This window comes from Stegostoma tigrinum, chromosome 18 (genome assembly GCF_030684315.1).
Source record: "Stegostoma tigrinum isolate sSteTig4 chromosome 18, sSteTig4.hap1, whole genome shotgun sequence".
Taxonomy (NCBI): domain Eukaryota; kingdom Metazoa; phylum Chordata; class Chondrichthyes; order Orectolobiformes; family Stegostomatidae; genus Stegostoma; species Stegostoma tigrinum.
Genome location: NC_081371.1, coordinates 58779466 through 58797034, shown reverse-complemented (window position 1 = coordinate 58797034; position 17569 = coordinate 58779466). Strand labels below are relative to the sequence as shown.

Below are 17569 nucleotides of genomic sequence, written 5' to 3'. Positions count from 1 at the left end.
AGACTCCACTTCTATTCTTCCTACCAAAATGTATAACCTCATGTTTTCTAGCACTGGATTTCACCTGCCACGGCCCACTTGCTGAGCCTGTCCATGTCCTTCTGCAGCCTCCCCACTTCCTCAATGTTACCTGTCTCTCCATCTACCTTTGCGTCGGCTGCAAACTTGGCATCTGCCACAGAGGCAAGAGCAGACAGCCTGAGATCTCCTGGCATCTGCAGGACAGAGTGAGCCAGAGCAGGGAAGAAGCACAGCTTGGCTAAGCACTTAAGAGCGACTGCAATGCTGAACTATTAACTTCATTTCTTTATTTTTCTATCTTGTACCTAAGATAGCACCAGGAGTGGAGACTTTATATCTTTGCACTATGCTCCTGTACTTCAGTACTTTAATACACATGACAATAAAATCCAATTCTCAATCTAGCAACCATGTCCTCAGTTCCTTCATCCAGATCGTTAATGTATAACGTGGTGTGGTCCCAACACTGATCCTTGTCAAACTCCATTAGTCACCCGCTGCCATCCTGTAAAAGGACTCCCTTTCCCTAGTAGATTCCATAGGAGGTTTCAAAAGACAGCTGGATATATATTTGAAAGTTATGAATTTAGAGGGTGACAAAGGTAGGACTGGTTGGGTAGCTCTTTCTGGAGCTTGTACAGACATGATGGGCTGAAAAGCCTTCTCCTGTACTGTTAAAGTCTATGATTCTAAGAATGAGAAGCTTGAGGAATAATGGAGCTAACATTATATCACTGACTCCTCATCCTACTATATGTCCTAAAAACACTGGTTAGGTACGAGTGGAGTTAACTGAGTATGGGGGGGGGGGGGGATAATGGGAACTGCAGATGCTGGAGAATTCCAAGATAATAAAACGTGAGGCTGGATGAACACAGCAGGCCAAGCAGCATCTCAGGAGCACAAAAGTTGACGTTTCGGGCCTAGACCCTTCATCAGAGAGGGGGATGGGGAGAGGGAACTGGAATAAATAGGGAGAGAGGGGGAGGCGTACCGAAGATGGAGAGTAAAGAAGATAGGTGGAGAGAGTATAGGCGGGGAGGTAGGGAGAGGATAGGTCAGTCCAGGGAAGACGGACAGGTCAAGGAGGTGGGATGAGGTTAGTAGGTAGATGGGGGTGCGGCTTGGGGTGGGAGGAAGGGATGGGTGAGAGGAAGAACCGGTTAGGGAGGCAGAGACAGGTTGGACTGGTTTTGGGATGCAGTGGGTGGCGGGGGGGGGGAACAGCTGGGCTGGTTGTGTGGCGCAGTGGGGGGAGGGGACGAACTGGGCTGGTTTAGGGATGCAGTTGGGGAAGGGGAGATCCTGAGATGCTGCTTGGCCTGCTGTGTTCATCCAGCCTCACATTTTATTATCTATTAACTATTAACTGAGTATAGGCTCAGTGAGTGAGCAATGGAGCATTGCATTGAGCAGGTTGGTGTAACAAACACCAACAATGTTGGAGATACTGAGCAGCATCTGTGGGGAGATAAACATAGTTAACATTGAGTCTCATACCACTTCTTCTGAATTGAAAGGTGTTGGATTTTTTTTAAAATGTACTTTTAACAGAGGCAGAGGAGCAACTGGAAGAGGCTCAGTGCAAATACAAAGCAGTTGTGAATGGTGATGGAAGAGAAAAATAGGTGCAAATTAAGGTGAGACACAGAATGCATCATCTACCATTATATTCACAGCAGTCAAGGTAGGCAGATACTGTGCAATACTTGCAATCAGAAATATTTTATCAAGGCCATTTTGACAGAAGCAAAATCCCATCGCCGATTCAAAGAAGTTGTTCTGTAATATTTATGATGCTACAATAACAAAGATCTCGGAAGTCATTTGGCCAATGGAGAACTAAGAGAGACAGGAGGATGTTAATAAGGTTTTGGAGTAGATTTGTTGCTCAGGTTGTGGGTGTTGAGGTTGGTTAGCTCGCTGAACTGGCTTCTTGTTTCACGTGGTAACAAAACACATGCGAAACAAGAAACCAGCTCGGCAAACCAACCAACCTCAAAAGGAGGTCAATTCACCAATTATACTTGCATCAGTTCTTTGATTGAGCTAACCCAAATAGCCCAATTGCCCTCATTTCAACCTAGCTCTGCTGGTGTTATCCCGGTCCCCTTCAAATGCTGCTTCCGCTATCCTTTCAAACAGGACAATTCAGATAATAAAATGTGAGGCTGGATGAACACAGCAGGCCCAGCAGCATCTCAGGAGCATAAAAGCTGACGTTTTGGGCCTAGGCCCTTCATCAGAGAGGGGGATGGGGTGAGGGTTCTGGAATAAATAGGGAGAGGCGGACCTATACTCTCCTCTCCACCTATCTTCTTTTCTCTCCATCTTTGGTCTTCCCTGGACTGACCTATCCCCTCCCTACCTATCTTCTTTTCTCTCCATCTTCGGTCCGCCTCCCCCTCTCTCCCTATTTATTCCAGAACCCTCACCCCATCCCCCTCTCTGATGAAGGGCCTAGGCCCGAAACGTCAGCTTTTGTGCTCCTGAGATGCTGCTGGGCCTGCTCTGTTCATCCAGCCTCACATTTTATTATCTTGGATTCTCCAGCATCTGCAGTTCCCATTATCACCAATTCAGATCATAACTTTCAGCTTAATTCACAGTCAACAGAAATATGAAAACAGTAACAGCAAGTTACGTCCTGAGACTATCAACTATTCTTTCACTGGAAACCTTTCTTCCTCACTCACTCAAATTTTTTTTATGCTTTCAAGCACCTCTGTCAAATCTCCTCTGCTGTAGGGAGAATAATCCCAGTTCCTCCACATTCTCTTTTGCTACAAATGTAGCAAATCACTGTACCTCTAAAGCTAAAGTAGGATTAGATTAGATTAGATTAGATTAGATTTCCTACAGTGTGGAAACAGGCCCTTCGGCCCCCAAGTCCACACTGCCCCTTGGAGCATCCCACCCAGACCCACCCCCCTATAACCCGCACACCCCTGAACATTACGGGTAATTTAGCATGGCTGATCCACCTAGCCTGCACATCTTTGGACTGATTATACAATCACAATCTTCATTTAGTTTCCCATCCATTCTTGTTTCATCCACAAACATGGCTACCACACATTCACCATAATATTGCAGATGGGTCTAAACTAGTGTTCAAAAAAGCATCAGCACAATTTCCTTGCTTTTGTATTGAATGCCTCTAACCAGTATAAAGTCAAAATTCTCCACATTGTTAAATGGGCTTCTCAACTTGCCCTGTCATCTTCAAAGGACTTGTGAATATACATACATCCATAGACCAGTGGTGGTATGTCCAGTTTAAAACTATATTGCCTGCATTGCTCTTTCAATTCTTCGTCCTCTCAAAATCTATAATGCCATATTTCTATTATACTGTGTCTGCTTATTTCACCAATCAATACCGTCCTAAAGGGCTTATATTATTACACTCCTTGCTATATGTTTGTGTTATGTGCAAACTTTGACAATCGGGAGAAGTAGTAACAGTCGATGAGAAGCAGAGTTTGTGTGGGCAACTAGGACAGCATTACCATTGGAATTCTTCAATCAGAATATGATCTCCTTTTAAAATCGCCTTTAGACATTACAGATTGTACAGCATACAAACTACACTCATGGCCCATGGCTTGTTCTTCCTGACTATAAGTGTCAGAGCCCAATAGTTTGCAGATAACACAAACTTGTATATAATAGTGAGGAGAGTGGTAATACATGGCATCAGGTCAAACATGAACAAAGAAACCTCCTGCTGATTACCATCCACCCCACCGTCCCTGACCCCCACTCCTAACTCAGCTGATGAATCAATAATCCTCCTACTGAACACTAATTTGAAAACAAAAGCATTGAAGGTTATATGGGAGGAGAAGGCACTCAGTGTCCTTCATCAAGAGTGGCTCAGTAGCACCACTAATTACTGAGGTGGCTGAGTCCTAAAGAACATTGCTGCTGGACTGATCTGTGGCAGGTCCTCACTAATCTACTTTTTAAGATACATCCATTGATGACAGTATCACTAGGAATGTTCACCACAGTCCTTGTGGATGCTGAAAACCCTCAAATCTACTTTCCTGCCTTTTACCCATAGCCCTTCATTCCCTCACTGATTAGAAACCGGTCTGTCTTAGCCTTCAACAAACTTAATGACCAAGCTTCAAAATTCTGGATTCACAACCTTCCAGGAAGAAATTCCTTATTTGTGTCTTAAATGTATGATTCCTTATTCTGAGATTATGCCCTCTGGTCTTAAACTCTCCCACAAGGGGAAATAACCTTTTGGAGTCAAGTTCTTTAAGAATCTTGTATGTTTCAACAATGTTGCCTCTCAGTCTTCTACATGCTGAACACAGACCCCGATCTACTCAATCTATCCTCATAAAACAGTTCTTACATACCTGGCGTCAGTCTAGTGAACCTCTCCCAGACTGCCTCCAACGCCAGTATGACTTTCCTTAGATAACCAGGCAAAAACTGTCACTGTAGTCTTGCTGCCATCAATGACCTCATATAGTTTGAGTAAAATCTTCCTATTTTTACTCTTTACTTCCACTCCCTTTGAAATTAAGGCGAACATTCCATTTGCCTTCTCAAATACCTGAACTTAGATGCTATCTTTTTGTTATTTGTGAACAAGGAGTCCCAAATCCCTTTGTTCTATAGCTTTCGGAAGTCTTTCTTCATTTAAATAATATTCAGTTCCTCTATTTCTTCCTACCTAAGTGCACAACCTCACATTACATTCCATCTGCCAAGTTTTTGCTCACTTGCTTAACCCTCTGAGCATCCCTCTGCAGACTGTGTCACCATAACTAGGTGCCTTCCCACCTACCTGTGCATCATCCACATACTTGGCTATAGTACATCCACTTCACTCATCTAAGTAATTAATGTGTATTGTCGATAATTGTGGCTCCAGCACTGATTCCAAGAACACCAGTGCAAAAGGTTCCTTTGAGCAGTGTTCTAAGCTCAACCATCTTCAGCTGCTGCATAAATGACCTTCTCCATCATAAAATCAGAAATGGGGATATTTATTAATGATTGCCAATGTTCGTCAGCACCATGTGACTAGTCAACACTAAATCAGCTTATGATCATATGCAGCAAGACATGGACTTTTCCAGACTCAGGTTGGCAAGTGGTATGTAACAGTCATTCCACACAAATGCCAGTCAATGGCTACCTCCAACAAGAGACAGACAATCTGTCAGCTCTTGACATTTGATGGCAGTACTATTGTTGAATCCATCCTATCAAATCTGGGGTTAGCCCTGACCAGAAACTGAACTGGATCAACCACACAAACATTGTAGCTCCAACAGCAAGTCAGAGGTTAAGAACAGAGGGGTGAAAGCTTCACGGTATTTTTGTTGGACTATTAATCCAGAAACCCTCAGATAATGTTCTGGGAATCTGGGTTTGAATCCTGCCACTGCAGATGGTGGAATTTGAATTCAATTAGCAATAAAATCCAGAATTAAGAATCATTAATGACCATGAAACTATTGTCGGAAAAAGTCATCTAGCTCACCAATGATGTCCTTCAGGGAAGGAAATCCCCCATCCTCAGCAGGTCTGGCCTACATTTGACTCTAGACCCATTGCAATGTGATTGACTCAACTGCCCTCTGACTTGCTATGCCATTTCACTCAGTCAAGTGCAGTAGGCCACAAAATGCTGACCAGCCAGTAACACTCATGTTCCACGAGTGAATGATAATACAAAAAAAAATCACCACCTGACTCCCCCAAAGCTGATTATTCAACTAGCCTGGATGGGTGCAGCTTCAATATCACTCAAAAAGCCTAACACTAAACAGGACAAAGCAGCCCATTTTAACCTATCCTCCACTCTTCACTTTTAATGCCATCAACACGGAAGATGCATTGTATTATCACACCAAGCGTCTTTGTACAGCAGCTTCAACATTCCTGACCTCTAGAGCAAGGGTAGCAAATGTATTGAAACACTATCATCTTCAGTACCCCCCCCAATCCACAAACCATCATGGAATTTCATTCCTTCCCGTCTCTGGATCAAAATCCTGGAACTTCTTTCCTAACAAAACAATGGATATCTCCTACACCCCAATGATTGCAGTAATTCAAGATGGAAGTTCCTTACCATCTTCTCAAGGTCAGTTAGGGATGAACAATAAAATGATTCTTTAGTTAAGAAGTCCAAAATCCCATGAATGAATCCCTTTCTTTCTATGCCAACTTGCATACTGTCCAAAATGAGCAAACCTCAGAAGGTACGTTGATATGAAGTTATCTAGCTACTGATCATGTCACTAGTTTTTAAAAAACTCCTTGCTGATACAATAGCAATTCAATGCATTGAAATGCCCTCATCTAAACTTTTACAAAAATAAATGTTTCTTGACAGGCACCCTATTGTGAAAATTATAGGTTGTAAAATCAGTCATGTAGTACATATCCAATAATGGCTTCTGTCAACAGGGAGATTAAAATACCTAGTACTTTTTTGAACTCCACACATTTTTTGAACAGCTCTTTGACAGTTCTTTCAGGGCTTGCGAGCTCCATTGTGCATAAAGCATGTATGACATCAATCACATTTAAGTATGACAAATTGCAATTTACTTCCCACCCTTGTGAAAATAGGAATTGCCATGTTTTCAGGAGAAAGGATTTGGGATTACTGAGGAATTGCCATGTTCGAGATGCACATCAATATGAAAATGTAGACCACTGTTTCTGTCGCTCTCTCTCCCCTTCCCCCTGTATGCACTGAAGGCATTGAACAGAAATATTAATCTTACGTCTAGGAATATTTCATGTTGCCAGCCAAATGTATTCATAATTTTTGCTCTTTCAGTACACTTAAAAGAGAAATCTTATTGTTTGGTTTCTAATTGATAGCGACAATAATACACAAACATTAAGTATATTTTCTAGCTCCAAGTATTAATCCCATTGCCCCAGCTATGTTCTAAAAATTGGCATTGCACAAGGAAGCACTTGGACTTATGTTCAAACTTAGCTGATCTTGAAATCAAAATACTGACCACATGTGACTTCATCAAGGAAGAGATATCTATTGAATATAACAATCTAAAATAGCTCCTGCTTCATGAACCTGCTGAAGAGCAACTATAAAAATGTTATTTTCCATATTTGAGTATAAAGTCAACTTTGCCCATTTTATTTTCTTTGGAGCTACAATAGCATTATGCAGGTGAAGGCTAAAAATGTTTGTTCAAAATGAGAATCAGTTAACAAAATTAGGTTTGCTATTTGTAAATTCTTCAGTTAATATTTTGAAATTTAAATGAATTTTTATTAACACTTCTGCTTGAATTCCTTCACACGTCAAGCCTGACATTTTCAATGATCACTTAAACTATAAACTATGATCTAGTTGATATATGTGGTATTCACAAAATATATATTAGTTCTTTTAACATTAAATATATTTAATGTAAAACCTTAAGAATTGCATATATGAATAGGGTGTTTGACTGCAAAATGTTCCTTAAGTTAAAAGGTTACTTTCAAATTTTATGTAGTTGAATAAATTGATTGTGGGAAAAATGAAATGCTTGATTTCTTCCACATAAAATGCACAGGTATTTCAGTGATAAATATTTAGCGAAAAGTACCAGCTGGTAATAACGCTGTAAAGGTGTTGAGGCATCTGGTATTTGAAGAGATAATGTGTATCCTAGTCCAATACTGTAAACATAATAAATTAAGAAACAGACAAAAAAAGGGCAAATCCAACATTGAACTGAAGTTGCAGTATTGAGGGTAGTGGGATTGAGTATTTGTGAATTTTCATAAAGAATTTGATAACACCATATAACAGATACTTTGACAAGATTGAAGTCTGTTCTGAAATGCCTATGGAACATTATCAGAAAGCAGTGAATTGTTTTCCTACAAATCATAAGAATATGCGGAACTCAGGACTATAGCTTATTCATGGTTTCAGGTTTCTAAATCTTGCACTTGTTATTTTATTCTACGCTATTTTCTATTAATAGCCCAGGAATTGTATATTCAAACCATAATTTCTTTGGAATCCTTCCTATGAAAAATGATAGACATGTAAAGTCTTTTGGAGATGGATTTCTTCATTTGGTGTGCCTTTGCTGAAAACTAAGGAGGCCAGACATTGAGGGGCCATTATCCTGCTTAAGAGGCTATCAAGTGTCACTGTTGGCAACTGCTGCTACTGGTCACGAAGTTGCATGCTAGCACACATATGGTACATCCATTTTCTTTTGATGATACTCAGATGCAATAGTTGAGAGGCTTCTGTCCTTGAAGCAGATGTTTGGCCATCCTACTGATCGTCTACTTCAAAATTCAGCATGTCTTGGGTATGTGATGTCATTTACGTTGCTAATGTCCCTAAGCCAACAAAGCTTTCTTGGTATTTTTATGGTTTGGGATACTTTCGATAATGAGAAAACACGAGGGTCGGCCAGAGAGTTATAGGTGGTATAAGGGGCTATAGGGGAAAAGTAGCATAGCTTCAAGAAGCTAGGATTAGGAGGAGCTATAGAAATGGGTGGAAGAGCATTACAGGTGGTAAGAAAGGGGCATGAAGGTTGAAGGGACGTTTTTGAATTTACTGTCTTTTTATTAAACTAGTGTAGTACCAGAGCAAGGAGGAGGCGGCCTCCGTTCATATGCTCGGATTGATTGGTCTGCCTCCAAAAGGAACACTATCAACCCAGAACAGGTTTGCTGAGCTGGAAAAATAGCCTACGTACAATGAAAATCTGGGCTAGAGAGACAGTTTGTAAGAGAGATAGAGACACACAGACAAAAGACAGCAATTTGCTCAGCCTTCCCATACTGCAACACTTCTAAGAACAAACACATAGGCAACATTCCCTTTTCGTATTATTTATAATACTATACTATTAACATCAGTAGCCTTCAATTCAGAGATTGATTTATAAAATAAAACAAGGTGGCTATATTTACTTCAAGGGAATTCAGTGATTTAAGTTTGTATACGTTGAAGAAAATGTCGGCTGTCTGACTAATAAGTTTGCAGATGACATGCATTTTGACAGAGCTGTGAATAGTGAGGAAGGTTGTCAAGGAACACAGCAGGATATAGATCAGTTTGCCCAAGTTTCAAAGAAATGACTGAATTTAATCTGAGCAAGTGAGAGAGATGATGCATTTTGGGAGGTGAAATGCAACAGGAAAGTGTACTGTAAATGGCAGGAGCCTTAGGAATGTTGACATTCAAAGGGATCTTGGGAGATAATAAGGCCACAGCTCCCACAAATGACAAAATACGTGAATAAGATGGTATTGAACGTGTACAGCATGCTTGCCTTCATCAGCCAGGGAACAGAGTATAAAAGTTGGCAAGTCATGCTGCAGATGTATAAATATATAAATACAACTTTAGTGTGGTGACCAGAACTGCACACAGTACTTTAAATGTGACCTAACTAAAGGAAGGATGCAGAGACTTTGGATAGGGTGAAAACAGGTTTACCAGAATGTTAGAGATAACAAAGTGTAGAGCTGGATGAACACAGCAGGCCAAGCAGCATCTTAGAAGCATAAAAGCTGAAACTGCAGATGCTGGAGAATCCGGGAACTACAGATCCTAGCCTCCATCTCCTTACCAGAATGTTGCCTGGATAGGGGTATATTAGCTTTAAAGGAAAGGTTGGACAAACATGGAATGTTCTCACTGTAGTGTCAGAGGCTGAGGGAGCGACCTGAAATATAGAAAATTGTGATGGGTTTGGACAGCATGGATGGTTGGAGTTGTTTTCCCAGGGTGAAAATGTCAAAAGCTAGGGACCATAGGAGATATGCAAGCAAACTTATTTGTTTTAAAAAGACAGTATGGCAGACGAATGGAATGCACTACATGCAGACTCAGGGGTGATGTTTAAGAAGTATCTAGACAAACATGAACAGGCAGGAAAGAGAGGGATATGAACAATATGCAGGCAAATTAGTTGAGCATCATGATTGGCACAGATATGATGGGCTGAAGACCCTGTTCTTGTGCTGGACTTTTCTTCCAACCAAGCCCTGGATATGTTCGAGGCCCAAGGAGCAACTTTTTCTGGCTAGAGGTAGGTGTTCTGCTTGCTAGCTATTTGAATTATTCAAATATTTAACAGGTTCAAGTTGTACGTATTTCACCTATGCACATCCAGAAGTGCCCGTTTTCCAAATTACCTCTATCCAACAATTCCATTCTTCAACACACAGATCTACCCAGTAGATTCACAGAACCCCTACAAATGTGGAAGGAGGCCATCCCACCCCTCTACCTTAACCCTGCATCCTGGATTTTCCATGGCCAATCTACCTAGATTGCCTACAGTCCAAAGATGTGCAATGAGTTTGACTGTAGTGCAAAGTAACACTGCTTTACAGAATTATTTCTTGGAACTGTTCAATATTAAAAAAGTAGCATAGAAGTATTGTTTTTCACACTGTAGTCTGTTCCTCACTTCAAGGTATCTTGTGTTCTGACCAAGGCCTGTTCATTTCAGCCTAAAATCAACTAAAATCAAACAAACAAAAATTCATTGACTCCACAGGCATAAAATAGTGATGTTTCTAGTTACGATGCAATTGTAATATATTTTAATGGCTAATGTGAAAGCTGTTTATTTCTATTGATAATTGTTGTTTGATACAGAACTAGTAACACAAAAACATCTTTAAAGGGAAGGGCAATCATCGAAGTTGGAGGGCTCGCCGAACTGGTTTGTTATTCTGCAGACATTTTGTTACCGTGCTTGGAAGCAAACTCCAGTGCTGCTTCAGATGAAGCGTCAGTGTGTTTTCCCACCTGGTTTTTAAACTCTGGGGTGCATTGCAGTGGATTCCATTATGGAGGAAACCCAAAAGTGAGGCAATCCATTGCAACGGACCCGGCAGTTTAAAAAACCAGGTGGGGAAAACACAGAGGCTGCACTGAGGATGTTACCAAGCACGGTAACGAAACGTCTGCAGAACACTCGGTGGGCCAACCAACCTCAACACCCACAACCTGAGCTACAAATGTACTCCAAAACCTTAGAAAAAAAAAATCATATTGCCTGGAATTTAAACTCAAACTTCTCTTCCCTCAATTGTCCAAATGCACAAAGTCACTTCAAATCCCATGCACTGCTTGCTCTTGGGGAAAAAAAATGGCTTTAAAAAATGCTTCGCGAGATATCATCTCAAAATTAGTGAATGGTTGTTGTTTCAGACTTGGGCTCGAGGTAACTGCCAACCATGTCAGGCAATTGAAACTATTTACAAAACTAATTTTTTAAACAATAATTTGACCTCAGTTCAGGCAATACCGCCTGACTTGGATAAAAACCTGAAAGAACTCAACAACAGAAATTGCTGGAAAAGCTCAGCAGAGACCGACAACAGTTGTAGACAGAAATCAGAGTTAACATTTTAGGTCCAGTGGGCTATAAAGAACTGCCAGCAGACCCAAAATGCTAACTGATTTCTCTCCACAGATGCTGCCATACCTGTTAAAGGTTTTCTAGTGATTTGTTTTTGTTTGCCTAATTTAAAATCCTTTTAGTTTCACAAATGTGAAAAACATAGTATAGGTGAAATAAAATCACAAGTAGTCTAACTTGGGCTGCTCTAAACAAGGCAAAAATTGTGCAATGTTTTGTAATTAAGGAAATTGCATGAATGTGACAGAGCAAAATTCTCTCAAGAGCCTGAATAAACAAAACATTACATTTGTTACCACATTCTAAATTGTAGAAAGATATTAAGTTTTCCCTTGACCAAGTCATCGTCTGCTACTCGGGTACATTTCCATTTGCACTGTGGTTCCTTGCCCAAGTGGCCAAAATCCTTTGCAAATTAAATAATTCATTTTGGTGAAATACTTAGGCTCAATCACGTTGTAAATGTGGATTGCTGGGTGATAATCAGGAGTCACAGCCAATTGTTCACTAAAGTCAACAGTAGCAACCTTCTAAAATTCTGCTATTTCAGGCAGAGCCAGCATAAAACCCCAGTTGTCCTGTCCTGTACATAATACATAAAACAAAAAAAAAACACACGCTAGCTTTACAAACACCAATCATTCAGAAATTCAAAGATATTAAATATATGTCTGGATTTTGTAATCTCATTAGTAAACGTTCCAAGTTTATACACTTTACACAAATGGTTGATCAAAGGTTATTTACAGACTATATTACAGGAGAACTGACATGAGCAAACAAAGTAACAATCAGCAGTCACTAAATCAGTAACTTTGACAAATTCCTGTGTAATGAAAATTGCCATTTGAGTTAAAAAAAAGTTGAGACACTGCAACAAGGTACCAAGAATTACAAACTTCAAACTTCATCAGAAAGGCAAAAATTAAGTTCTTTTTAAGACCATAACTTGGAATGCAGACAAAAATGCATGAAATTTTCTGTGAATATAGTTTTTGTTAAAAGACTCCTTTTTCCAGCGGTTTACATGCTCAGGTAATTTCCATCAAGGCAAAGTTGCCCCAATCATTCACAGTAACGAAGTACCTACGCAAATATCCCAAGTGGTCCAAGATAATACTTGTATCAACTTCAAAGCACACAGAGCATCAGTTCTTAAAAGCATTGTTAACATTCTTTGATTCTTCTAACACCTTATTTTATGCAGTGCAATGGATCGAACATCACTCCTGGTTAAACCGTAGTGTACAGCAGTGGAGCACCAAGAAAAGCTTTTCAGAATATCAGATATGGATCTTTCCATCTTCAAAGGTTGAGGCTTTGCAATTTTAATTAAAGTTAGAAATCTAAACCTAAACTTTAAGAAATTAGACATCAACAAATAAATTATAGTTTTATACATAACAGAAAACTAAAGTTTAAATATACTTCATTTGATTGTGAATTGCCCTAGTGCATGCAACACCCATACAAATCTGTACAAGCTAACCTGAAGATCCAGCAAACGACTAGCAAATTTTCATTGTATAATTATTCTCAATTGAACTGTGCAAACAAGAAAGGTAGCCCAAGACTTTTGTATAAATAACCATCATAACAGATGAAAGCAAGAAATTTATGTAACCCCAGTTGAAGAGGAAATTACACAGTTAAAATGGGAACTTTTAATACATGAAATCCTATTAAATAGAAGATCGCATTCTTCAGTAAGTTCTTATTACTCCACAAAAATTCTCCACCACTAGGATGAAGAAGTGAAGAGGTAGCCAAATATTTGCATAAGTTCATTTTGAAAGAATGTTAGCATTAGAAAGCACCTAATTAAAGACAATGAAACAAAGGATGGATTGCTTGGCAAATTATGGTATTATTTAAAACCTTGGCCAATATATAGTTTGTTACTTCAAATTGTAGCAATCAGAAATTTACTTTTTTGGAAGCAGTGTCCACCTCAAGAAAAGTTTAAATGTAAACAAATAAATAAATAATTACATTTAACTGAAGTAGGTCAATACAACCAGTTGGATTGGCTCTCTGCACAACGGGCATGGTTTGTTTCTTTTTTTCAGTTTCCTTGCACAAGTGTAACAAGCGAGAAGATGGCCAGTCCTACCATGAACAATGCAACCATTCTTTGGTCGTGCCTGACATATAACACAAGCCTCCAGAGGTCCCACAGTACTTAACTCGCTTTTCTCTCCCTTGCCTGTACTTTCTTTTTCAATTTCCTGGCTGCAGCAGTTGAAGCTACCAGAAGTAGAAGGTTCCGAGCACTCGGTTTCTTGTGACTCTGAGCATTGAGAGGCCTCACTGATTAAATCTGAACAGTTTGATTTCTTTGACTCAAGTGGTGGTTTCTTGCAATCAGGAACATCAATACCTTCATCCTGAATCTTGTCAAAATGCTGAAGTTTAGGTTTATCAGGAAGCCAATCTTGACGCACAGACCAGCATCGATGACAATGGCGTGGCAATGGAGGATTCAGCTCTTCACATCTGGAGCATTTCCAATAATCCTGCAATTGAATATCATTATTGTAAGGCTATTGTTTGAAGTATAGAAAAACACCACTAAATAATGTTATTGTCTTTTATCACTGAGAAGTTGTAGCAGATTTGACATAGTAGTAAAAGTACAAGCTAACTTTTGTTATTTAGTTGGTTATCTCTGCTTCAGTGAAGTACATACGGAAGGAGACAAAAAAAAACTACATGCCTAGCATAAACTTAAATGCAAGCTATGTACCCGACTGAGGATGTGCTACCCAGATGGCTCAGTACCAAAAAAAATTAAATCAGTTTGAAGAGAAAACCTTTAGCCTCTGTTCAATAATACGAGTGGACAGCTGTTACCCGAGTCAGAGCAGTAACCTGTTAAACTAGTGCATTATTGCTCAAAAAAGGAATTATGGGTAGTGAGGAGTGGGAGGGAAAGGTTAATGATGTATGAATGCTGAAGCAGGAAGAGAGAGATCAAATGTAGGGATAACAATATTGCAAAACAAAAATGCCAGCTTCTCCAAATTCTAAAAAGAAACCGCCAACTTACAGCTTCAGATATTTCTGGATCAATTTCTTCAATGAAAGTGCTCTCATCACTGTCAGCAGCTTCAAAAATGGCAACTTCATAAATCTGCAAAATAGCTACGCTTAGTATCTTTGATTTCAATCATCAGTTGAAAAAGAAAGAATTTGTCGTTTGAAGCTTGCCTCTTTGTCACTTTGGTCTTGCGAATCCTCACTGAAATCACTATAATCTTCAGAGTGAACTGATTCAACTTCAAACTCAACACTAAATTTATCACTGGAATCTTCACCTTCTGTACCAATATGAATATCCTGCAACAGAAAAGCAGCAAAAATAAAAATATAATTATCTAAAATATAGATAACATTCACAAAAGGATAGCATATTCTTGCTGCTTGAAAGTAGATACCTCTTGCACAGCACTGAGCGCTTGACCATATTTTTTAAAAATTGAAAATATAACATTCAACTTTTTAAAATCAATGGAGTTTTATCTCATTGACCTTCAACTATTTTCTTTAAAAAAAACTGGGAACAATGTGTACATTTAAAAATTATTTTGTGCTTTAATTTCATGCCTAGCATTGCTCGAGAGTTGGGTACTGAGAAGACCAGGGATCCATTTGTCTCAGTCATGTTTAATGCATTTTTATAACCCCTGAAGTGAAAAACTGGGGATTAGTAGTTTAGTACGTTACAATAAAAAAGATGTGCTGTTGTTTAAAAGACAGGATCCCATGAGTACCCAGAAAAATCCAAGTAGATTAGAAGTTATCAATGTTATACGTGTGTGAAAGGGGAGGTGAGGGGAAGGTGGATGGTCCATTAACCACTGACTGCAAGAATTCAAGACAATGGGAACCTTGTTGCATAGAAAAAAAATCAGAAGGAAAGCAAGTCACAGCTGTGCCAGCCTGGGCAATTAGTTTGTAAAACTCTGAAGATTTATCAGTAATTGTAAGGCTATTGCTGGGAGAACAGAAATGCTGTGAATGCAAATCTTTTTCTGCTGTTGGCAATTAAATCTTACCAACACCTTTGTCTATTGTAACAGTTCACATTTTTATTTTAAAAATAAAACACTTTCTGTTAAAAGTACACACATTTGCGAATGTTTTCAATAAAATGACATTAAAACAAAGCTATGGTCTATTAAATCAGGTTTCATTCTGTGAGTTTACATACAACCATAAACATGAATTAGGAGGAAGAGTAGACCATGTGGTCATTCAGGCTTGCTGTGCAATTCAGGTGGATGACTGGTGATCAGATTGTGCTTGTAACCCTACTTTCTTGTCAAAAACTGCAGAAATGTGCTGAATTCAAACAGAATTGGAACTTTGCTCCCTGTACTGTGAAAAATTAGAACATGTGGACAATACCTAACAAGGCATAGGTATTTTAGATACAAGTCTATTCTTCAAAATGACCATGTCTCAAAGAAGGATTATCTCTGATCAGAACATTAAGTTGCTGGTTTCCGTCACAGATGCTTCAGTGTTTTTGTTCACCTCACGGCTCAGATTTCCAAAATCTGCAGTATTTTGTTTTATACTTTTAGCTACTCTTACCAATTAAGTACAGTACAGGTCAGGTATCCTTTATCTACACACCTGGAAACTAAAAAGATCAATAAACCAAGTGTTCTTTTCAAAGGAGACCCAAATAGATGAAAAGCGACATTATTTCCAAAAGGCCTAAACTCAACATGCCTACAGGTCTTCTTGGGTCCTTTGGAAAAGAAGTTCACTTTTAGGTCCATTTAGGACAAGCAAAGTTTTCTTTCCAAATGGGCTTATCAGAATACACTTTATCTGAAAAACGGTTGCGTTTTCAAATATGGGATTTTCGACCTGGATTAATAACTACATTTCGCAGCTAGAGAATCAAATAAATGATCCAGTAAGTTTCATCTCAAAGTTATTGATTCAAATTCCAAAATTATGATGTTTTACAAACCAGATGGCTGGGAGAATCAGACGATTCACTGTTTCCATGCTCACGACGCAACTTGCTTATCAAACACAAAGACAGATCATCCCAATGGAGGGAAATGCTATCAGATCGATGCCGCTTTCGTCGTCGAGTACGAAACTGCTCATCAGGTGAGGCGTCGTTATCTAAAAACATAAATGTCACAGTTTTTAAGAACAGGTCCAGTAATGCAAAAATGAGTTGCCCACTTGACAGTATCATCAGTTGCCAGTGTTGTAGCTATATTGGAACGGCAGGGATGCACCAAGTTCTTGAGTAAAAATCTTTACTAACATTGCCAGGATGCTGTCAGGGCCTAAAACCTTTGCAATATCCACAGCCTCCAACCGTTTCTTAATATCACAAGCAGTGAACTGAAATGGACATCTGTGATGCTAGGGATCTCTAGTGCTGCTAGTTTTTAAATTCATGACTTGGCACATACTTTTGTTAAGTTCTTTGATACTGCTGTTGACATTTGCTAATTACTCATTGTTCCAATTTGTATGCTCCTTCAAATATCAAATGTCTATGCACAAGCCTGGGCCGCCAAAGTTTGCAGGTCATTAGAACTGTATGCAAAGTTGGTGTTGTTGGGGTAAAGAATGGCCTTGAGCATCAATCTAATCCTCTATTTATCAATACTCTACGTACAAGCTGAATCAACAGCAATTAAGTCAACAGTGATTCCTCAACAATACTGCGGGAGGCCAACGGACTCTGCACAGATTTGGTGATTCAAGAAGTTCACGGATCCTATTTACACACAGACAGATAGTCACCAGGGTACTTACCAGAGTCACTGCAATTGGATCTTCTGCCTGCAGCAGGAGAACAGGAAACATTGCATGATGTGCAAGCATTCCCATCATTTGGAATCACCGTCTACAAAGCAGAGCAGACATTGCTAAATACAGTGAATGACAAAACACCAAAATACCATAATAAACTCAGCAGTTGGTTTTAAACACAATCAGAATTCCTTAAGATTAAATTCTATATCATATCATCTACATTGATAAAAAAAATCACAAATAAGCATTTGGTGTTGCAAATTTGGTGTAAAATTGGGCCAATTAGATTTCTTCAGGATGGAAAGCTAATGCTAATATTCAAAATTTACAAGTGCATAAAA

The 17569-nt window shown here is 39.3% G+C and overlaps 1 protein-coding gene across 7 annotated transcripts in view; it reads right to left on the bottom strand.

Annotated features, from left to right (window-relative positions):
• Positions 1 to 17569, bottom strand: part of mdm2 (MDM2 proto-oncogene) — a 75067-nt gene that overhangs the window by 39992 nt on the left and 17506 nt on the right. For 6 of the 7 annotated variants that reach the window (XM_059652571.1, XM_059652572.1, XM_059652569.1 and 3 more), the window contains exons 7-11: positions 17229 to 17319; positions 16420 to 16580; positions 14643 to 14771; positions 14482 to 14565; positions 13425 to 13948 (exon numbers count right to left, since the gene is read on the bottom strand). In XM_059652571.1, the coding sequence (XP_059508554.1) occupies positions 13427 to 13948; positions 14482 to 14565; positions 14643 to 14771; positions 16420 to 16580; positions 17229 to 17319 (987 nt within the window). In that variant the 3' untranslated portion in view covers positions 13425 to 13426. Of the gene's footprint in view, positions 1 to 12159; positions 13949 to 14481; positions 14566 to 14642; positions 14772 to 16419; positions 16581 to 17228; positions 17320 to 17569 lie in introns of those variants that run through there. The other variant, XM_048548462.2, reaches the window with a different exon arrangement.